The sequence below is a fragment of the Nelusetta ayraudi genome, unplaced genomic scaffold (genome assembly GCF_046127955.1).
Source record: "Nelusetta ayraudi isolate G7.1 ecotype Tasmania unplaced genomic scaffold, CSIRO-AGI_Nayr_v1 ptg000128l, whole genome shotgun sequence".
Taxonomy (NCBI): domain Eukaryota; kingdom Metazoa; phylum Chordata; class Actinopteri; order Tetraodontiformes; family Monacanthidae; genus Nelusetta; species Nelusetta ayraudi.
In genome coordinates, this window is record NW_027466178.1 from 1,120,428 (window position 1) to 1,142,066 (window position 21,639).

Genomic DNA, 21,639 nt, shown 5'->3' on the forward strand with positions numbered 1-21,639 from the left:
TGTCATTGTAGTTTGTTTTTTTTTCTTTCTTTCTTTCTGGCTCAGCTATTTCCACGTGTCACCTGTCTTTAAGACCTGACAAAACAACTCGTCATCTCATGTTGGACAACCTTAAAATAAGCTCTTTACTCTCTGTCATCTTTACCTCAGACTGCAGTCACACTCTTTGAAGGCTGAGTGCAGCGGACAAAGTGTAATAATGACAGCAAGTGAACAGCATGTGTGCTCACCACACATCCATCTATCTATCTATCTATCTATCTATCCCTCTATCCCTCTATCCATTTATCTCTCTCTCTCTCTCTCTCTCTCCCTCTCTCTCTCTCTCTCTCTCTCTCTCTCTCTCTCTCTCTCTCTCTATCTATCTATCTATCACACCCTCTGCTGGTCACAAACAGTCGTTACATGCATGCGCTGCCCCCTCCACCAGTTCATGTGAAAACAATCTCCCCCTCCCCTGCCCCCTCCCACGGGTACATGTGACAGCCCCGACAGCACCGTGACGCCTTCACTGACCGCCCCACTTAAACGGCCGTATCAGTGCGCCAAGTCAGTGGAAACTCTCCGCTATGTCTTCACAAAAGGGCGTCGATCGGTGTGTTGTGTTGCTAAGATGCGTCACCGAAACAAACAGTGCGAGGATGTTTTGTGCGGACTCCAATAACATTCTGACAGTCCACTGTTAAAACAACTGAGGTCCATAACATCTGACGGGGATTAAAACGAATGTAAATCGAGCTGAACAATGTTTATGAACAATCTTTGTCACTTTATGGATCAACTAACATTAACTAACATTCCTTTTCTTGTGGCGCTACCTTTTTCAAGACATGCGGCAGCGCAAAAAACACGGGGGCGTGTGAAGATTTTTAAAAAGAAAAGGATAAAAAAAATAAAATAAATGTGCACGGAGTTTCAGGGGCGGCACGCAAGTGCAACGTCTCCACTGCACAAGGAGACGTTTGGTTTTCCATGTCAAACTTGGCCGATCCACTCTGCAGTCTACCGTCGGTCTGTGACAGGAGATTCCCTCCGCGTCTGTCCAAGTGTAAATCCACAGGCAAGGTCACGCAGCGCCAGATTTTCAAAATAAAAGCCGACTTTGTAACTAAAATTTGAACAGTTTCTGATCACATTCGTTTGTTGAGAAACGACGTATCGACCCGTTTTCCTACCTATGTGAATGACTAAAAACACTAGGCCCAAATCAACTGTTATCATTAAAACTCTGCCATCAGTTTATTTTCTTGCTTATGCTGATGTTGTAGTGGAGCCTCATAGACAACACCAGGGTGGCTGCTGCTCTTTATGACGTCTGTATCTTTTCACAGCTCCTCAATCAAGTCTTCATCGTTCATGCATAGCAAACAAGACATTACTGATGTTATGTCAATGTGTACTGAACTCTACTGTATACACCCTTGAAGGAATGATGGCACATCTGAACAAATTATTAGATTTCAACAATGAGGCTGTGCAGTAGATCTTGAGGGAACAATGAAGCTGTAGGACCTTTGAGCTTCACATCCTACCCTGTCCCTGATGCAAAACACCTAAGAAAAAAAACAGCTGAATCACCGAATCCAGTGGAAAATACCTCGTCCTGTTGACACTTTGATGAGGTAACAGCTGATTATTTCGGAGCGAACCTTTAAAGAAACAGGCCACCTAGATTTTACTCCAGAAGATCAGAGGCGCCGCCCGCCCTCCGCTCTTACTGTGAAGGTAAGCCGCGTCAACTTCCGCCTCCTCCCTTCACCCGCTAGCTTGACGCCTCTCCTCCGCCGTTGCTTTTGACAGACAGCGAAAACCCGCACCGACGCGCTTTGCATAATGCGGGGCGTGAGGTGCTTCATGTAGCGGCGCGGAGCTCGGGAGGGATCGGCAGGGACCGCGGCTCAGCGGCACCGGGGACACCGGGACACCGGAGCAGGAGCAGGAGGAGGAGGAGGAGGAGGGGGCGGCGGTAAGATGTCGAACCGAAAGCACCGGGACAACCAGGAGGTCTGCGCCCGCAAGGTCCGGGAGCTGGCCCAGTCCGGAGTAAACAAACACTGCTTCGAGTGCAACCAGCCCGGGGTGACGTACACCGACATCACCGTGGGCAGCTTCGTGTGCACGTCATGCTCCGGAATGCTGTGAGTGCAAATTGGAAAAAAAAAAAAAAAAGAGAGAGAAGAAATGTACACGACACGAAGCCCAGTTGTTGACGCATCCGTGTATTTTTATTTATTTTTTTTGACGTGGTGTTGGTTGTTAAAGTGGCAGCCGGGGCCTGTCACTGCACCACCCACCAACACACTATCTCAGCCCGGGTGAGCTGTCTTGCCGTTGCTGCTGGCTCACAAGATGCACACACACACACACACACACACACACACACACACACACACACACACACTTGAGCCGAGCCGAGCTGAGCCGAGCCGAGGTTTGTCACATTTACGCAGTGTCCGCCTCTCTCTCTCTCCCTGTCTCTCTCTCTCTTTCTCTCTCTCTCTCCCCTCACAGCCTCATTTGCGCTTCTTGGTCATTTTCCAGCTTCATTCCGTCATGGTGATGCAGGTTTGACACGACCTCTCTCTCTCTCTCTCTCTCTCTCTCTCTCTCTCTCTCTCTCTCTCTCTCACTCTCTCGCTGTCTTCAGGCTCCTTTATCCAGTGCGTGAGCGTGCGTGCGTGCGTGTTGTCACACAGATTGTTTCGCATGTTCAGCCTAGTCCCAAGAAGACACAGGTTCCTCTGCACTCTGTTGCGCAACTTTTACGCACAGCGGCGTCCCACTTTGTGCCCCAACCGCCCCCCCCCTCCACCGGCATGGAGAACATCAGTGGTTACCTAAATCAGTTTTACTGCGTGTGTGTGTGTGTGTGTGTGTGTGTGTGTGTGTGTGTGTGTGTGTGTGTGTGTGTGTGTGTGTGTGGCACCTATTTCACAGTACCCAGTCCCACACATCCACTCTCCTCTCTCCCACTGTCTCTCTCCTTTAATTAAACCTCTTGTTTATTGACCTCCACTTCCTCTTTTCTCTCTCTTTCTGTCCCCCCCTGTGTATCCCAGGAGGGGCCTCAATCCTCCTCACAGAGTCAAGTCCATCTCCATGACCACCTTCTCCCAACAGGAAGTGGAATTCCTTCAGAACCACGGCAATGAGGTACTTGTCTGCACTCATGTTTTGTTTTTGTTTTGTTTTTTTTGTTTTTTTAATTTCTCCCTGAATATGAAATGCCCTGGAAAACCAGTCACCCTGCAGCCCATCACTGTAGCCAGGTGTTATTTTGGGAAAGAATGCCACTGACTGGCACGGATTCCCAGAACAGCAGGATTAAACCTGTTTTGTTCGCCAACTGCCGTCGGTTCCCGTGTGTTTAGGTGTCCAACCGCTTCTTAGAGTTGTTGCATGTCCCCGTGTGAGTGCACAACCCAAGGTTTACAACAATGGGGATGGGCTACCTTGATTTTATGATTTTAATTAATCAGCATATTTTGTTTATTAATGTAAGTTAATACATTTGAACTTGTTCTTGTGGATGTCACAACATCTCAAAGAGCAAAAACAGGCGCAGATCAAATGCTTGCTCTAATGAAGGAAGAAATGAGAAACTAAATCTGAGACACGTTTAACATTATTATTATTATAAGCTGCTGTTTCATTAAAATGTAAACCAAGCCAAACTTAAACCTAAATTAACTAAAAAGAGCATAAAGGGCCGAAAATCACAAGATTGTCCTCTCTATACTGCCTTTATGACTCTCGCAAATGGTTATTTTTTGTGATTTATAACTATTAACAGCAAAATTTCATGTCTCTTTAATGTGTATCACACCTTTCAATAGTCATGTTATCATGCCTTTTCACCGAAAATACTCTGAAACCCAATGGGATGAACTAACTGGCAGGTGTCTTCAAAGAGGATCCCTCAAGAGCAAACCATCAGAGACTTTTCCTTCTTCTTCTTGTAATCCGAACAAACTTTATTTAAATGGGGCAGCGAACAGGTGCAGAGCAGCGTGGGCGGCTCCCGCTCCGGAGCTTATACCACAGAGCCGAGTGTTGGGAGCCGTCCGCACGAGTGCTGCCTGTTTTCACCTCAGAGGACTCATTCAGAATGTGTGTGCGTCAAGTGGGATGTGCGGCGAGGCGGAGGTGTGCGCCGCCGTCCTTGTCGTCCTGCCACAGACAGGAAGAAGAAGAGGAAGAGCACGGATCCGATCCGACCGCTGGTGATTCAGACGCAGAATATTTGGCCTGTCTGAATCAGTGATGACAACATCTGTTTGTGTTTTTCCTTCAAAGCTGAAACGCTGCAATTAGACGCTGGCCTCCTTTGTAACCGCTTGAGCTGCAAAGCTGTTTTTCTGGTTAAGCGCGTGTGTGTGTGTGTGTGTTTGTAGGTCGGCAGAAGGACCTGGCTGTGTGTGTTTGAGCCAAAGACGGACGGCTGCTCGGACATGAAGGACTCCCAGAAGTTCAAAGAGTTCCTCCAGGACAAATATGAGAAGAAAAAGTGGTACGCTTTGTTTTTTTGTTTTTACGTTGAGTAGAGTGTGAAAAAAAAAATGAATTCCATTTACTTTTGTGGAATTTGAATCCGTAATTGCCAGGCGAATTCTCACCTCTTCCAGGCACTTTTCCAAATACAAGAACCGGAGGGATGTGGAAGGTCCCTGGAGCCCTGGAGTCCAGGCTGGCCCACCTTCACATGGTCCTCTGGGGGGTCAGACCCCTCATAACCTGCCCCCCAACGTCAGGCCCGCCAGGCCGCTGGTGAGAGCCGCTCACATAGTGTGTGTGTGATGAGGAAGAAGAAGAAGTAGAAGTAGAGGAACAACGAAGGTGTGAGAAAGAGGATTTAGAAGAGAAAGAGGGCGGTGAGAAGGTAGAGAAAGAAGAAGTGTGAGTGAGGAGAAGGAAGCGAGTTCACTCTCGGCTGTTGCTGCTGCTGCTGCTGCTGCTGCCTCTGAATTATTAAAGAACAGATGTGTTCATCCTCCTCTCTGCTCCTCTCCTCAGTCCCAGGCCCAGATGCCGCCCTGGGACCGGGCGGCCGCCATCTCGCCTGCCGACATGCGCGCCGATGTGTTCACCGCCAGGCCGTCCCGCTCCCAGAGCTTCAGGGACCCACCCCTCAAAGGTCAGCAGGGGTTGGGGACCAACTCGCTGGCGGTTGGTGTGTTCAGGTTGTTGACCTGTGTGGTGTGTGTGTGTCTCCCCCCTGGGTGTTAGACGTCCCGCTGTGTGGGCTGGAGAGGCAGCGGCCCGGCTCGCTGTCCTCGGCGCTGGGAGCGCAGGGCCACGCCCCCTCCTTCCCCGCCCTGCCCCGCCCCTCAGGTGGGTCCCTCTGCATTTCATTTTTCCGTGAGACCCTTTTGGAAAAACTGCGGCTGGTCAAGAATACACACGCTGTGTCACTGTTACATTCACTGTGGCAGCGGTAGTCCAACTGTTTGACTGCTGGGGCCACAGTGGCTTGTAAAATGTAACAGAGGAGCCGGAGCAGCAGCAGCAGGTGGATGGAGTGTTTTGGTGAGCCACCTCATTGGAGGAAACAATATGTCATGGATATATAATGGGATGTGTAGAAAACATGTTGCTTCAATGTCCATTGAAAATTAACCAAAGCAAAGTTGCAACCAAATCTGTGTCTTTGAAGCCCCACGGTATTTAGCTCTTTATTGAAATGACTCTGAAAACACTGAAAACATGGAGGAAATACAGCTATTTTATGACTTACTGACTATTAATATAATTTCTTCAAGTTTGGCGGGCCAGAATTAAAGCTTAATGGGCCGCATATGACCCCCAGGCCATAGTTTTCCCATACCTGCACTATGGCAACAAGATGCATATTTCTCTGCTGCTCTAAGTGGTTCCTCCTGGAGACTCAGTTCAGTGACTTTTAGAGATGCAAACTTTTTATTTTCTGTTGTCGAGGCTCCACTTCCTGATTTAAAACTGCATTATCAGATCAAGACCAGCTGCTAAAACATTTTTTATCGGACAGCGTTCTGCATGTACAGTTTGTAGAAATGCAATTGCAGAACACCAACCTTTAAGTTTGTGTTTTTTTTTCAGTGTAAACATAAAAACTCCATAAATAAAGGGATAAAAACCATAAAAGTCAATGTAGAGTTGACCTTAGAAAATATTTATTTATTTATTTATTTATTTATTTGTTTATTTGTTTGTTTTTTATCCATAGTTAACTAAACAGAGACAATACGATTCATAAACCAGCTTTGCATTGATTTGCAGACCTGAAAATCAGCTACCATAATGATCCCAACACTTTGGGACCTTATATAATCTTTAAATCTTGGGCACTGGTGTCACATTGTTTAACATTTCTCCCCAAGTTTTAAACCGATGTCATCATCCTCCCATTGTTGGCACGCCACTCCTGGCAAGAGGACAAAGGAAAGGAGCCAGTTATCATATTGCTGCTGCTCCATTTACTGCTGCTGCTTGTGTCCTTCTCTCACTGCAGTTTTTCCTGGGAGAACCATTTACTTTACAGAAGCCACGTATAATGTCTGTGATACATCTCTGTTCCCTTCTCTCTCTCTTAATGCCCTCCTTCTCTTTATCTTTCCTCTCCTTTTCAGCCAGTAACTCTTTCAAAAACCACTTCACCTTAGGTGAGTCCCGCAGCCACCTGCCACTGGGTTTGAGTGAGTGTGTGTGTGTGAGTGAGAGTGTGTGTGTGTGTGCCGAGGATTGGCTGGAGGTCACTGTGCACCCTGCGCCTTCCCATCATCATTTGAAGCCTTTTTCACAGGGGCTCTGTTTTATGTTTCCGCGGCCCCCTGGTGTCACATGCTGCAAATGGGGTCGATATTTTTCTCCATCCATCAGCCGTTCCCCACTTCAAAAGCCCAGTTCAGACAGTTGGAAGGGAAGGGTCCGACGCTCTCCAGCATGGGCCCGGGTGCACACACACAATCACACACACACACACACACACACACACACACACACACACACACACACACACAAAAACACTAGGGCAAGTTTGAAGTATCACTATTTTTAGAAGCTGTCTGCTGCTGCACCCCTTGCCTTTGCTATTTTGCACCTCGTCAGCGTCCAAGCACTCGCATACTATGTAGGGCGCACACACACACACACTCACACATACACCGTACAGTGCATATGGAGGACAAGTATTCTGCACAGTTCAGTTGTGTCCCTGCATGAGCACAAGTCTTTTCACGCCTCTTGCACAAGTCTCCAGATAATTGGCCCGAAGTGTGTTTGCTGGTGTTGGTCACCAGATCGCTTCAGTTGATGTTAGTATCCACTGTTGGTTTTTATTTGCTTTGCGAATTTGTTTATGCGAAACCATAAAAAAATACCTAAGCTAAATATCTTGGAATCTGAGTTATTTATTTATTCCTGTTTATTGGTAAGGACACTGATAGGACAGCAGTGTGATGGTTCATGTACAGTGTTCTCAGTCACAGCAACCCCAGGTTGATTGAACAGATATTTGTTTTAAAGTGCTCTTGCCAAAACAATCTCAAGTCCATGTGGTGCTTATGCCATGTGACCTTTATCAAAAGGAATTTGTCCTGTTTTTATATAATTTGACTTGTTGATTTGACTTTTACCCCAAAGACTTTTCAATAGTCTTTAAATTTAAGTGTTAAAAACCAAAAGGGACCTGCTAAGAAGTTGATGAGTGATCCTCCAAGACGAGCCCTGAAATGTTCCTCTGTTCACCTTCCATTCCTCAGGTCGGACCATATCATCCTCAGGGACCACGGGGCCCTTCAGGGCCTTCCCCAAATCCCTCAGCGTGGACTTCGGCGGTCTGAGCCACGCTCACACGCATCCGCATCCGCATCCGCAGCAGCAGCAGCAGCAGACGGCTGCAGGCGCCGGGCACACAGCGCCCTCTGCAGACAGCGCTCAGGACAAATACGCTGCCGTGCAACATCTGGACAGCGTCATGTCTGATGCAACTCCAGCCCCAGGTTGGAAAAGACTATCCACAGTGTTGAAATATATTGCTGAAAAGTTTCAAGGTGCCATTTGACACCTTCTGTCATATTGTTACTAGTCTTTCTCGACTCCAGAGGAACATTCTCACTGGGTCAGTGATCCAGAATTATCCAGAATTAAAGACGCTCCAGCGCATTTAGCCCTGTGTTTACAGTCTCCCATGGATTTCTAGGTTTTCTGGGTTTTTAATTTCTTGTTAAAACTGATTTTCTTTTCTGTAGAATTCACTGACGGGTCCCAGACGCAGATTATTGTTTGAAAACACTGACAGGGCAACTTTTTGCCCAACATGGGCTCTGGAATAAGTGCTGGTTGGTACAATGAAAGGTTTGAGTCACTCCGTGAGGTAATAAAGTGTGATGCAAAATCTCTCTTGCATAACGTCCTCACTCCAAATGCTGAAGGCTTTGAGTGGCTGAACTGTGCTCATTGTGTTTTGCTCCAGTTTTCGCTCTCTGTTTCTCTCACTCGCTCGCGCTCTCTCCCTTTCTCTCTCTCTCTCTCTCTCACACACACTCAGCACATTGTTGACTTTTAAAACCAGCTCTGATATGTTTTAGTACACAGGAGTCGTGTAAGTGCTGTTCACTCAGGGAGGAGGTGTGTTTTCCTTCCTTGCTGCCACAGTCATGAGCTTATTGTTTTATTTGGGACGTTTTTTTTTTTTTTGTTTTGTTTTTTAATGTTTTTGTGCTCTTTTTTCCCCTTGGAGTCTTTAAAGGTTCAAGGTTTTCCCCTCTCATACGCATTATGCCATAGTAACAACTCGTGATGTTTGATCAGCTGTTTGAGGACCTCAGAGGATTTTACACTCTGCATATGTTTCCTCGCAGCTCCACCTAGTGGGCCTCCACAGTACAGCACCCTGTTCGGCAGTCGGCTCTCGTCCAGCTCCACTCCTGCCAGGTAGAGACAAGATAATTCACGCAGATTAAAAAACAAATCTGAATGTTTAAATGTTGATGTTGGTGACTGTTGAAATGTTTCCCATCTGGGCCTCCACATGCAGCTCCCCCGGGGTCGACACCACCTCCAGCTCCCAGAGCTTTGCAAGTAGGGACCTCCCCTGTCTTCCAACCTGTTCTTATTTGCGTCTTGACAACCCTCAATTAGAATGCGTGTCTGCGGAGCCGACAGACAAGAATGTATCACCAACCACCCACTCTCTTGTCCCCATGTCTCAGATTTCCCCAACCCGTTCAGCTGCGGCTCCCAGCAGCCTGTGGCCCTCTCGCCCAGTAACCCCTTCAGCAGCGCAGCAGGAGGTGAGGCTGTTTGTCAGGGGGTCGTCTCACACACACACCTGGCCCGGGGTCACCACGGAAAATGTTTTCCTACATAAGTTTCAGCTATCTGGGTTCTTACAAAAGAGGATCAGGGCCACAAGAAGAGAAAAAAATATTACAGGAAGGAGATTTTTATTTAAGTTTTCATTTCGACTTTTACGTTGAAATTTCGTGACTAAAGTCAAAATTTTGTGAAGAAAGTCGACGTAAAAAATGTGAAATTTCTTGAACAAAGTCAATGTAAAAAAAAGACAAAATATTGTGAATAAAGTAGAAATTTCATGAATAAAGTCGACACAAATAAAGTGGAAATTCTCTCTCACTCTCTCTCTCTCTCCCTCTTTCTGTGTGTCTGTGTGTGTGTGTGTTCCACCAGGTGAATCCAGTGTGCTCGTCACCTCACCCAACTCAGTGTTCCCGCCTCCCTTTCCACCGCCTTCTACCCAGAATGCATTTACTCATGAATCAGCCAGCAACCAGGAAGCCAATGGTAACCTTATCATTTTTTAACATCATCGTCATCATTATTATTATTATTATTTTATTATTATTATTATTATTATTATTTGTTAATATTTCTTTTCCTGTCGTATATTTATCATTTTTATTTTGTCTGATAGCTTGATTTAAAATTACACATATAGAAATATTACTTAAACTTCACTGAACCAAAATGGTGACACTGAACAAATAAATGAAATTATTGTAAATTAATCTGTAAATACACTACCAGTCAAACGTTTGTACACACCCTATGAATTTAATGTCTTTTCTTTCATTCTCATGACTATTGACATTGCAGTTTCTCACTGAAGGCATCAAAGGAAACAATAAAAGTGTAAAGTAACTCAAATAAGTAAAATAACTCAAGTTTTATATTTAAATTCTTCAAAATAACAACATTTCATAAAAAGCACATTTAGAGTTATTTAACGTGTTTTTCTTTGCTGCGTAATTTCATATATCTTGCTCACATTTGATGTCATCAGTATCTATCTGCGTAGAAAAAAAATTGCACGAGAAGGTGGGTCCAAACTTTTGACTGATCGTGTACGTTCGATGTGATGTCAGTTTTCTGCACCCTCTGCATGTTGTGCTTGTATGTCGCAGGTTTTGCCTCCTTCCCTGCACCTGAGTGCCAGGCTGCACTTCCTCGGTCCATGTCGGTGAACCCGTTCACGGTGAGTGGTGACGCTATATCGTCACATCAGAGAAGAAGGATAGTAATTTTATTTTAAAGGCACTGCAATTGAAGTGTGTTCTAACTGTCCTCATCTTCACTGACAGGGGAATGTTTACCCAAGTCGAGGGACGTCCAAAAATCCCTTTATCTGACCTCCACCACCCATCAGTTGTGACCCCCCCGTTCATCTCTGTGGGGACGAGAGAGTCGTCACCTCGAGGAGCTGCTGCCTTTACAATGCCTTCAGGACTCTACTCTTCCCAACCACCGTCCCTCTCCCTCCCCCTTCGTCCCTGTTTACATGTTTGTGTGTGTGTGTGTGTGTGTGTGTGTGTGAGCGTGCATGTGTGCGTGCGCGGGGGTGTCGTTTTAAAATTCATGTATGTGGGAAAATAGCCCCTCCTTCCCCTCTGCTGTCAACATGTTTTAAAAGGTGTTTGTGTGCCACACGATGCTGCTGCCACCTCAGGGCTCTGCAGGAGTCGACACACACGGAACACACACACGCGCGCACACACACACTTGCCGCTGCTGATGCTGATGCTGCTGCCACCATGCCATCATCTCCTGCTTTAAAGTGCAAAAAAAAAGAGAAAATGACACAAAAAAAAAACAGCCCCTGCGACGTCTCTGCCAAAATAAGAATCAGAATTGTCCAAAGGGAAAAGCCAGTTGCAGTTTCTTCAGACGTTTTAATTCTAGCAGCCTTAATATCCCCTGGATGCATGTGACATGGCATCAGATGAAGGACTCTCCTCTTTGCAATTGGTGTGGAATCTGTTTTGGCGTTTATCACTTTTATTTTGAAAGGCTAATTCTCTGTTTTCTACTCCTTGGCTGCATGCGCTTTGAGGGCTCAAAGGAGATGCTACTGAATGTAAAATAAGTTTCAAAACAGTTGTGTGTTTAAAAAAACAAAGTCATGGCATCATGTACCGGACCAAAAATGTTTTTATTTGTATTTTTATTTTGGTTGACATGAAGTTTTAGTTCAACAAACATGCCAAAAAAGGACAAGTGATTCATGTAACAACATCTTTGTAATGGCAAGCATTCATGTTCATAAAACCAGTTGCTTCCTAAAAAAAACAAACCCCACCTCAGTTTATTTATTTGTGCAGTTAAAATATCCCACATTATTATTATTATTATTATTATTATTATTATTATTAATAATAATAATAATAATAATAATAATAATAATAATAATAATAATGATAATAAACGGACTGTCGTCTTGAAAAGCATTCCCACTTGTAGTCACCAGAGGGCGCACGAGCTCTAGATTTGCGTGACCTCGCGCGCAAGGTTACTTATGGATGCGTATTACGTAAGAGCATGGATACTGCACGAGGATGCAGGACAAAGATAGAAACCATCCCGGCAGCTGTTGGTAGGACTCGGAGGGGAACGTTTTGAAATATTTATTGGTGTTTTGAAGTGAATCCATGCTCGTCAGTGACACGCGCTGCATTTTCATTTTTACACGCCATGCAACTAGAAATAGTGACGGCGAGTTTCACTGTTTGAACACACTGTGCAGACGGATGCAGAACAGCAGTCGGAAGTGCCAAATAGAGCATCTTCGCGTTCAATTTGTGCAGCAGCCGTAACCCACATTTCCCTTATAATAGTATATATGTGCTTCTTCCTATTGTTCTTATTCTTATTCTTCTTATTAGTATTATTATACATTGAAATTTGCACAGAGTGACGTTGTGTAGAAAATGGAGCAGCAGCGTCATGATAGGAAATTAACTCGCTGAGAACCCCCCCCGCACCCTCGCGGTTAGAAAGAACACGGCGGACTTTCTCAGGCGGCACATTTCAACTGTTACTTTACACACCAGACGCCTTCGAGGACCGTCGGAAAAGCGGAATGTCTACTCCAAAATATCGAAGAAGCTTAAATAAATACATTTAAAACAAAGAAAGATGCAAAACTGAACGCGTTGAATTAGATTAGTTCCGATAAATTGATTCTAACATAATATGATGAAAAATGAAATATAATATAATGCATTTGATTTACATCTTTAAGGACATCGCGCAATAGATTTCAGCACCCTGGCCGTGTTATTTTTGGGTGCTTTATAATTAAACACCCATAAAACAGCCCAGACGTCAACATGGATTGAATTCCTTATTTTATGACCACTGAAATGTGTCATGTATGACTGTGACCTTTGATCTACAACACTCAGTTATGTGCTCTTATCTGATTGACTTGTTGTTATTGTAACTCTACGTCACAGTTCAAAATCTTGTGATAGCTCTGCTCCAAATAACCAACCGGGTGTTTTGTCGTCCCTCATTATGGGCTACATTGTATTACGTCGCAGTTAGCGACAGACAAACGAACAACAGAATATTCTGAGTTCTTACAGTTTTTGTATGTAGAGAACAACAGATATACATCCGAGGGAGAGCTGAGATAGTGTAAAAACACCTATTTAACCGGAAGTTACGACGTGGAATCCCTGACTCTTTGCTTCTGATGCTTGTGTGTGTGTGTGTGTGTGTGTGTGTGTGTGTGTGTGTGTGTCAGTTTAATATGCCTTTGCACTATGATAGCCACTTGTGACCCAGCTCGCTCGGCGCGTCACTGATGTTCAGTTGGTCAAAATGCCCGCTGTAATCATGTGTGCGCACTGTGCCGTTGGCATGAACGTGTCACTCCTGGAAATGAATTGTGCCACAAATACTTGGTCAGCGTGTTGGGAGTTCCGCTGTCTGAGCTCGGACTGGCTCCGTGAACGCAGCTACAGTTCCAGCCCTTGTCTATCATTCCCGCTCCAGCACAGACAGTTGCTGGTGCTGGTGCTGCAGTTTGGCGCAGAACAGAAGCGGGACCCCGGGGGTCGATGAGGGCAGGGGAGCCTGGGAGCGATGGGCTCTGCGATAGGTGGGATTGAAACTCGTTGGGAAGCGCTGTCGTGTCGGTAGTAGCGCGTAGTAGTGGTGGTAGTAGTAGTAGTTGTTGTAGTGAGAAGAGGGAGGAGGAGGAGGAGGAGGAGCTCCGAGCAGAGCTGCGCCGCATGTGCTCTCCCGTGTGCGCTTGCACAAACTTGCACTCGACGGCTCCGTCTGCGAGGAAGGTGAGCAGAACCCCCTCCGCCACCCACCACCACCACCGCCGCCGCCGCCTCCTGGTCCCACTCGGTCCTGGTCCAGTTCCCACCAGCGACCTGTGCCTCCCCTTGAGAGGCAGGGGGGCGCACGGGATGTTTGGATCGACGCTGTGAGGAGGAAACCACTGCAAAACAACAACAGAAACAACACAAACAAACTTGCAGGGACACTTCCAGCCTGCTCGGCGCTCCCTCGCTGCCGTCATGGAGAGCCCAGCTGTGTGCGACGGCTGCGAGGACGACGTGCACCGCAGCGGCTACCTCCGCAAGCACAAGTCCATGCACCGGCGCTACTTCGTGCTGCGCGGCGTCTCGGAGCGCGGCCCGGCCCGCCTGGAGTACTACGAGAGCGAGAAGAAGTTCCGCGGCAAGGCGCCCGTGCCCAAGCGCGCCGTCGCGCTCGAGACGTGCTTCAACATCAACAAGCGCGCGGACGCCAAGAACAAGCACATGATCGTGCTGTACACGCGCGCCGAGAGCTTCGCCGTGGCGGCGGAGAGCGAGGCGGAGCAGGACGACTGGTACCAGGCCCTGGTGGAGCTGCAGTGCAGGAGTGAGTGAGAGAGAGAGACGCGCACGCGCACCGCACGCACGCACAAAAGCATGCGCTGATGATGCATGCACTCGCTGGTGGAGAGAGAGAGAGAGCGCGCGTGCATGGGCTCCTGCACGCGAGGAGAAACGTGGCAGTGTCTTACACACACACACACACACACACACACAGCGCCTATTTTCTAAAACAACATTTCGCATGCACGAGTTGACACACTTAACGTTAAATCAGTGTGTTTTATTTCACCCTCTTCTGTGTGTGTGTGTGTGTGTGTGTGTGTGTGTGTGTGTGTGTGTGTGTGTGTGTGTGTGTGTGTGTGTGTGTGTGTGTCGCTCCTGTGAGCCACTCCGGACGCTTGTTTCCCAGCGGGGCCCCCTGCTGGGAGCGTGCGTAAACACCGCGCAGCTTATCAGGCCGGTGTGAGGTGGAGATATTTGCTCCCACTGCTCCTCCAGACCTTCTGCGGAGCCGCTCGACTCCTCACGGCCTCAGCTGCTCACACACAGTCCGACCAACCCTCGTGGAGGCTCTGCTGTGTAGAGTTTTGTTTTGGAATCTGTCTGCTGAAAGTCACACTGGGCATTGATCTGGGATCAAGCTGCAGCCGGAGGAGTTTGGAGTGGAGGATTGTGTTGAGTCGACATTATTGCACTTGTGAGGCTTCTTCAAACCCGCTCCTAAAACTCACTCTTTGACAGTTTTTCTCAAATGGCGTCAGCCACTGTGTCAACACAGCTGTTGGAGCCACAGTGTTGAGTGCGGACCTTTGAAATCACCTGTTTGTTTGTTTCTCTCTCTCTCTCTCTCTCTCTCTCTCTCTCTCTCTCTCTCTCTCTCTCTCTCTCTCTCTCCCCCTGTGAGAAAGACCACACAGGCCACGTATGACGCAGTCCTCGCTGCCCAGTGAGCTCTGAGTTCAGTGAGGTCCCAGGCTGAGATGTGGCAGCTGACTGTGACTGGGAGGTGAGGTGGTTGAGGGTTAGGGAGGGAAGCACAGTGTTTCACAGCGCATTGAGAAAGTTGCTAAGGTGTGTTCAGGGAACCTCGTGGGAACCCTGCCGTCTAAGATTGCGATTCGTAACGTGACGATTATTTACCTGCTGAGTCCCAGTAACGGCTCCAAATCGCGCAAGTGGTGGAATCTGCAGCGTGCCGCTGCCTGTGTGTGCAGGGAGTGGAAGATGTGCGACTCAGCAGGAAACCAGGTGACCGATATTCTTCAGAGAGCAGAGCTCCACTGCGCCCAGTCGCCCTTTTCTTGTTGCGCTGAGTGTTGGGTTTCTTCTTCTAAATCAGTCAGGGTGACGGCAACAAAAGTCTGCAGTGGCAGCCGCCGCCGCTGCTGAGGAAACACACGCACAGACACACAAGCATGTGTGCTGCTGCTGCTGCTGCTGTTGCTGCTACGACTGCACACTCCTGCTTATTAAACAGAACGCACATGATCCAGGCTCTTATATTATACTGAGACATTTATAAGAGGGGTTGTTCGAGGCCACTGCCAAAGTGCTGCCTAAACCCGCAATGTGTTTAAAATAGCTCTGAAGCGCACGCACGCACGCACGCAAACACACACACACACACACACACACACACACACACACACGGTCAAACACTTGATGCTGTGAGAATTTTCTGTTGGCAATCACCCTCCGCTGGCATGTGCAGCTCATGCACAGTGTCAGTATCTATATGTTGATTGAACCTCCCCTTCTCAAAAACACACACACACACACACACACACACACACACACACACACACCCTGTGCCACCGCCGCTAAACAGTTGAGCATTCACGGAGAGGGCGCAGGAATTTGCAGGCTGCAGCCAGGAGATGCTGCTGCACCGTCGGACTCGCATTCTTTCCAGGGAGGCCGCTCCCTCAATCTGATACCTGTGTAGCCGCTCACATGGTGTGTGTGTGTGTGTGTGTGTGTGTGTGTGTGTGTGTGTGTGTGTGTGTGTGTGTGTGTGTGTGTGTGTGTGTGTGTGTGTGTGTGTGTGTGTGTGTTAGTTCTCAGCCTCAGCTGGAGCTCAGGTTTGGAATAATCGTCAATATTCCATCCGCTCAGCTGCACAACTTCCTTCACGCTGGGCTCAGGGGAACTCCCCGTGGCACCCCCTTTCACCGCCCCCACACCACCAGGATCGACGGCTATCACTAGCCTCCCCCTGGGGCTGGCGCTGATTGCACAAACAGCAGGCAGCTGCCGCTCGGGTCCAAGTCGGGATCCGGATTATTTATTCAGCTGAGCCCAGTAAGACCCTCTTGGGCAGAGAGTACAGTATCAGGGCGGACGGCAGCTATTTGCTCAACTATTCACTCGAGCCGCTCGAGTGTGTCAAGGCTTAACCTTGACCAAGACAGACAGACAGACCGCAAGCAGTCCAAAAGTTTCAAAGAGAAGGAACTCTTGAGCAGCAACTGTTGTTGAAGTCACTAGCTGCGTTTCCATTACAGTTTTTGGCAAAAAAAAAGAAAGTATTTTTAAAATCAATTCTCATCAAATCTTGTGAGAATTGATTGGGGCCTGCAAGGCCCCACTTTGAGGAGGATGGAGGTGCAAAACATTTTGCGATCAAATTGCATTTCGATGTTGTTTGCTGTCAAGAATGTTTATGTTTTTCTCTTTGATTAAAAATATTCCGGCTCCTCCTCCGTCCAAACATAACGCAGTATTTTCACTTGAAGTGAACTGGTCACGCGGCCACGTACGCGTCCGCTGACATGTAAATGTGAAAAAACTGTTTCCATGACACTTTTGCGATATACCGCTACATCGATAGGTCTGAAAACCATGATTTTTTTATCGCGACATTTCGAACAATTGAGTAAAAAACTATTGGAACAATATGGCAACTTTGGACCCAGTGGGGACAGTCAGGAGTGAATCATAAGCCTCAAATGCACACTGAGGAAAGGATTCCAAAAAATAGATTTGGAAGGATTAATCTGTGTGAGTTCCTGTGGCTTTTATTCTGAAATGCTCTGGCAGTTTCTGGTATAAACAATGACTCAGGAATGTAAGTAGTCAGTAGTTGTTGTTGCCCCATTTCCTTTCAAACGTGAAGCGCAGAATAGTTTTTGTGTTGTTCAAAAATGACTTTCACTCAAACACGTAAAACAACTTTCGATCCTGACAAATACCTGCGCTGTAACTCAAAAGAGTTCACTTCGAAATGACACTGTGCTATTGGAGTTTAACGTTGATCAATGCAGATGTGGTGTGACAAATCTCTTCCTGAATCTGGTTTCTGAAATGGGAGGATTTTTTTCTTCCGTCTTGATTTATTTGTGTCTTGGACACATTGTAGCAATTTCAAGAGGCTCTTCGTCCTTTCTCACACTTAATGAGGAAAACAAACAAACATTCGTCATATTAGAGAACAGCTACCACCGCCTGTGCACTTAGCTGGTTTTGTTGTGGTCTTGAGAGGCTTTGTTGACGTCGCTGCAGAACATCTGATCTCCATGGAAACGTTTGAAACAGCGAGAAACAACATCTGTTTCCAAATAGAATCATACTTTTATTCATGCTCATTCGACATCCCTCGCTGAGAACAGTTTCTCCTCTGCTATAAACCAGATTGTGTATTATCCCAAAGGAACTTTTTCACACTTTAAATGCCTGCAAAGCCAATTCAATCATTGTCAAAACGGCAAATCCAGCCAAGGCTTTTAGATTTAGCTCACGTGATATAAGGAAGAAGTTGTTTTTGAAGTCACTTCTCTCTCTGATTTGTATCAGACTTGCTCAAGTGTTTTCATCACATGATTGTTGTTGGGTTGCCCTATCTAGATCTCACCAGTGGCTCGCTGAGCCCGCCGATTAAACGTTAAGCTGTGCTTAAGCGCTGCTCATCTCCCTAATTAGGCTGTAATTATGGTCTGGAGGGTCAGCCGCTGGTAGAACAGCGGAGGAGAGGATGGTTGTGGTGGGACGGCCTTAAAGAGAGGGATTTTCCTGGCTCAGACAGGCCTTTTCGGGGGGTTACTCTGAATCCTCTGTCCACATTTTGTCTTTCGGGCCTGTGTGGCATTGGAAAGTACATAGCGAGAAGCTTTGGACTTTTAATCAAACACATTCTGAGAGAGTTTGCCCACTCTTCTTCTCAATTAGTGTTCCGCTGTTTTGCCTTTTGGGTCGTGACTCAAACCTCAGAGAACGTCTCCTCTGCTCTTCAAGTCATTTAGACCCTCCAATCTAGGCTCAGGAGAGGTTAAGCTGCCACAGGGCATTTCCTTTGCGTAAATAGTTTGCGCACATTAACACCCTGTAATTTCATTTAACAGTTTCAACAAGACACCCTGGCTGGCTGACCACCCTTCATTGCAGCCGGCTCCAGTTTGTTACATGAGCTCTGTCGGAATTACAGTTACGGTTAAACATTATGACATGGCCCCCGAGCGCCGGGGTCGGAACCCTCAATTAGTCCCCTATATTTGATTGACGGCGGAGGAAAGGCTGAGGGCGGCAGATTCTTATAAGTCAATAGGCGACCATTGGTTTGACGCGGTGGAGCTGCTGGGCTCTAATCATATGCTTCCATTTTATGGCAGACTTCATTGATTGCCGTTGGTTGATACGAGCCCATTAGCACCGTACTAGTGGGGAGTTCATTAGTCAGGATTTATCGGCCCTTACAGTGGACCCATTAGAAATGTACAGGAAATGAACGGGCACTTTCCTCTTTAGCTGTGGTATCATTCTGGTGATGCAACCTGCATGGACCTGTACGTAGTGGATGGACGATGATTGTCAAGATGGTAGGGTAGCCATGATTGTGTTCAGCAAAATACATGCACAAAATAACATAAACAAAATAACATAAAAATTAAGCATGAGCAAAACCATTTCCACACTCTTATGAAGCTTTATAGTTGAATGAACTCCCAATTTTCTTCTTAATTTTTCCCAAAAACTTTTTCTATAATTTAACGTCTACAGGTTTATTTACAAAAATGTAAAAATGAGGTTACAACTCATAACCTTTGTTACTCACTACTTTGTTCTCAGTGAATACCTGACTTGATCTTGTATTACGCAAATGTCGTATTTACTCAGTCAGTGTGCCCCCCTATCTCAGCAAGAAGAGACGTTAGACGTTGGAACGTTAGAACTCATAATTGATGTGTCTGCCTTTTACGCTGACACAACCCCCATGTTTTTGGAGTTTTGTGTAGACTTCAGATCGGGGGGGAGTAGTAGAAGGTTGAGATTGATAAAGAGATAGTGAGCGGTGGAGCTGAAGGAGTTGCCTTAGAGATTAGTCCCGTTGTTTTCACTCTTTCCGCTGTGAAATCCATCCATGCAACAGGGGGTGCACAGCTGTCCCCCATCTCTCCACAGTGGTAACATGGTATAGCAATGGTATTGCTGTAGGTGCTGGTATTTGGGGGGATCAGCAGCAGCAGCTGTAACAGGGAGTAGAAAATGGGTTCAGACCCTGGGAATATGTCTTGGCATGCCTTACGCAACCATTATTTAGCTACAACTTCACTTTTGGACGTGCACTAGGATGGAGATGCTGGACCCTGCAGTTTTAAATATTTTTCTCTGATCCCACCCACTGGGTCCAGTCTTCAGTAACAATACCCCCTCTCCAATCCTCTGTCGCTGTTGGTGAGCGAATACAATGCACAGGCCTTTTAGAACCTTATGGAAGACCTACTTCCTTTGTCTGATAACCATGGCAACGATCCCTCTGTCACTGAAGTTGCTAGCTGTCAATATCACAGCAGGAAGCCCCCAGGGAAGAAGTTGCACCCCAAACACCCCACTCCCGAACAGGATGAGACAAGCCGAGAAGACACACTGTACCCTCGCTCCGACACCAGTAACTCATATTTAAGTTGGCCGTTTGGGAAAATGAGGTTAGATTATGGCCTCTTTGCGTTCCTCTAGGGGGGGCAGCTGCGTGCTGCAAGTAAATGGGGATGAATAGTTGCCAGTGTTAGCCAGTATTGGTTTGCTGTTCTCGCACCACAAGCAGGGCTCATTGGAAGTTTCTGGTGTGGTTGTAGCAAACGCGAAGCAAAAACCAGGCGTGTGAATAAGCCAGTGTAGGTTGTTTTCAGTCACGGTTTAGGCCAGGATCATGCTGAAACTTTGAAATAAATACAGGTCGCCCTGTATTAGCCCATTATATACAGTACAGCCGGCGTCAAGGTTGAAGCAAGGTTGGGGGAATGTTTTCCCGCATGCATTGCCCTTATTCAAACGCCTTATTACCTCCAGGTGTGTTTTTGGTTTCATGTATATCTACCTCCTGTCCCATGCTCCTGCTGAGGGCCCTTCTCAAGATGTTTCCTGAGGGTTCATTGTGTAGCATAGGGGTGGCGCTGCACTGCTCGGAAATTGACTGGCTGATAATGTTGTCATGCAAAGCAAAAAAAAAAAAAAAAAAAAAAGAACTTTCCTTCTGCTGAGCAGCGCACTGCAAAGCTCATCCTGAGTAGTAAAAGCCAAGGGCAATATATAATTGATGCATTTCCATGTACAGTGAACCGCACAGAGAGTTCCATAGAGTTTGGAGAGACAGGCCGCACCTCTGCAGAAATTTCTTCAAGAATTTTGGGCGTGTTGTCAGTCAGTGTGCACAGCCAGAGTGGCCATGAGATGAAAGGTGTGTGTTGTGCTCTTGAGGGCACAGCTGAGGTTTCAGGGCTGCCGTGCGCTCAAAACAAACAACACTCTTGTGCTCTCTTAAAATCACTTTCAGTGAGCTTTTAAAGAAGGCAAGCCCACTCTTCGCGACGCTGCCGTCTGGGGTTTAAGACACCACAGACTCTTATGTAAATTTTGGAACAAATGAAATTAAATAAGAGTCCTGATTCAGCACAATAGGCAATTAGGCGTACTTGAAATATATCCTCTTTCAAGGCATTTCCTTTCTTTTCTTTCTTTCCTTTCCTTTCCTTTTCCATCTTTAATAGCTTCCCTTTTGTTCTCACATTGAAAAAACTTCAATCAATCACTTCCTGTCATAAAACTCAATGGGGGCTCCTTGCACACAGAGAAGAAAATAGTCACTGCAGAAAAGAGCCACACTTGGCCTTGAGTGAATCATCTAATGTAAAGGGAGGGACACACACACACACACACACACACACACTAAGGCACAGCCTCTGTGGCTCTCAACAAAAACATCTATTCTAAGTCACTTTTAACTTGTCCGCAGTTCTCCAGATCTGGGGAAACAAACTGGAAGAAGACACGTCAGACTTCGCTCTTTTTCTTTTTTTCTTTATAGTTGCAAGAGAAAATGTTTTGCAAAAGAAGACCCAGCCCACATGCTTGTCACAACGGAAGCTCGGTGAATTCTTGTCCACTGTGCAGCGTTGAGGCCTCTTGACTTCACATGGTTCTTATTGAGGACTTTCATGGGAAAGCATGTGGATTGGATTGCGTATGTAATCTTGCTGCCAGGACACATTTCAAATATGTCAAACAGACACCATCAAGGGCCCCAATATCCCAG

At 46.6% G+C, this 21,639-nt stretch overlaps 2 protein-coding genes across 6 annotated transcripts in view; both read left to right on the plus strand.

The window, feature by feature from the left end:
• Positions 1–1,782: 1,782 nt before the first annotated feature.
• Positions 1,783–11,566, plus strand: agfg2 (ArfGAP with FG repeats 2). Of its 3 annotated transcripts, XM_076050619.1 has the most exons (15): positions 1,999–2,138; positions 2,512–2,565; positions 3,060–3,153; positions 4,395–4,510; positions 4,626–4,767; positions 5,014–5,134; positions 5,227–5,331; positions 6,606–6,638; positions 7,737–7,976; positions 8,838–8,910; positions 9,014–9,057; positions 9,189–9,269; positions 9,667–9,780; positions 10,401–10,471; positions 10,578–11,566. In XM_076050619.1, exons 3-15 carry the CDS (start codon positions 3,100–3,102, stop codon positions 10,623–10,625), a joined length of 1,242 nt encoding a protein of 413 aa, XP_075906734.1. In that variant the 5' UTR covers positions 1,999–2,138; positions 2,512–2,565; positions 3,060–3,099; the 3' UTR covers positions 10,626–11,566. The 3 variants fall into 3 exon arrangements, with proteins under 3 accessions (XP_075906732.1, XP_075906733.1, XP_075906734.1); XM_076050617.1 differs by lacking the exon at positions 2,512–2,565 and having other exon boundaries at positions 1,783–2,138; XM_076050618.1 differs by lacking the exons at positions 2,512–2,565; positions 6,606–6,638 and having other exon boundaries at positions 1,783–2,138.
• A 2,042-nt stretch (positions 11,567–13,608) lies between these two features.
• Positions 13,609–21,639, plus strand: part of LOC142904492 (insulin receptor substrate 1) — a 41,707-nt gene continuing 33,676 nt past the window's right edge. For all 3 annotated transcript variants that reach the window (XM_076050620.1, XM_076050625.1, XM_076050621.1), the window contains exon 1: positions 13,609–14,157. In XM_076050620.1, the coding sequence (XP_075906735.1) occupies positions 13,809–14,157 (349 nt within the window). In that variant the 5' untranslated portion in view covers positions 13,609–13,808. The remainder of the gene's footprint in view (positions 14,158–21,639) is intronic.

Bases quoted from the DNA above. Each gene is read 5' to 3' on its own strand.
- agfg2 (XM_076050617.1), top strand. From the start codon at position 1,972: ATGTCGAACCGAAAGCACCGGGACAACCAGGAGGTCTGCGCCCGCAAG. The intron at 2,139-3,059 runs GTGAGTGCAAAT...TGTGTATCCCAG, and splicing joins ACGTCATGCTCCGGAATGCT to GAGGGGCCTCAATCCTCCTC. The intron at 6,639-7,736 runs GTGAGTCCCGCA...TCCATTCCTCAG, and splicing joins CAAAAACCACTTCACCTTAG to GTCGGACCATATCATCCTCA.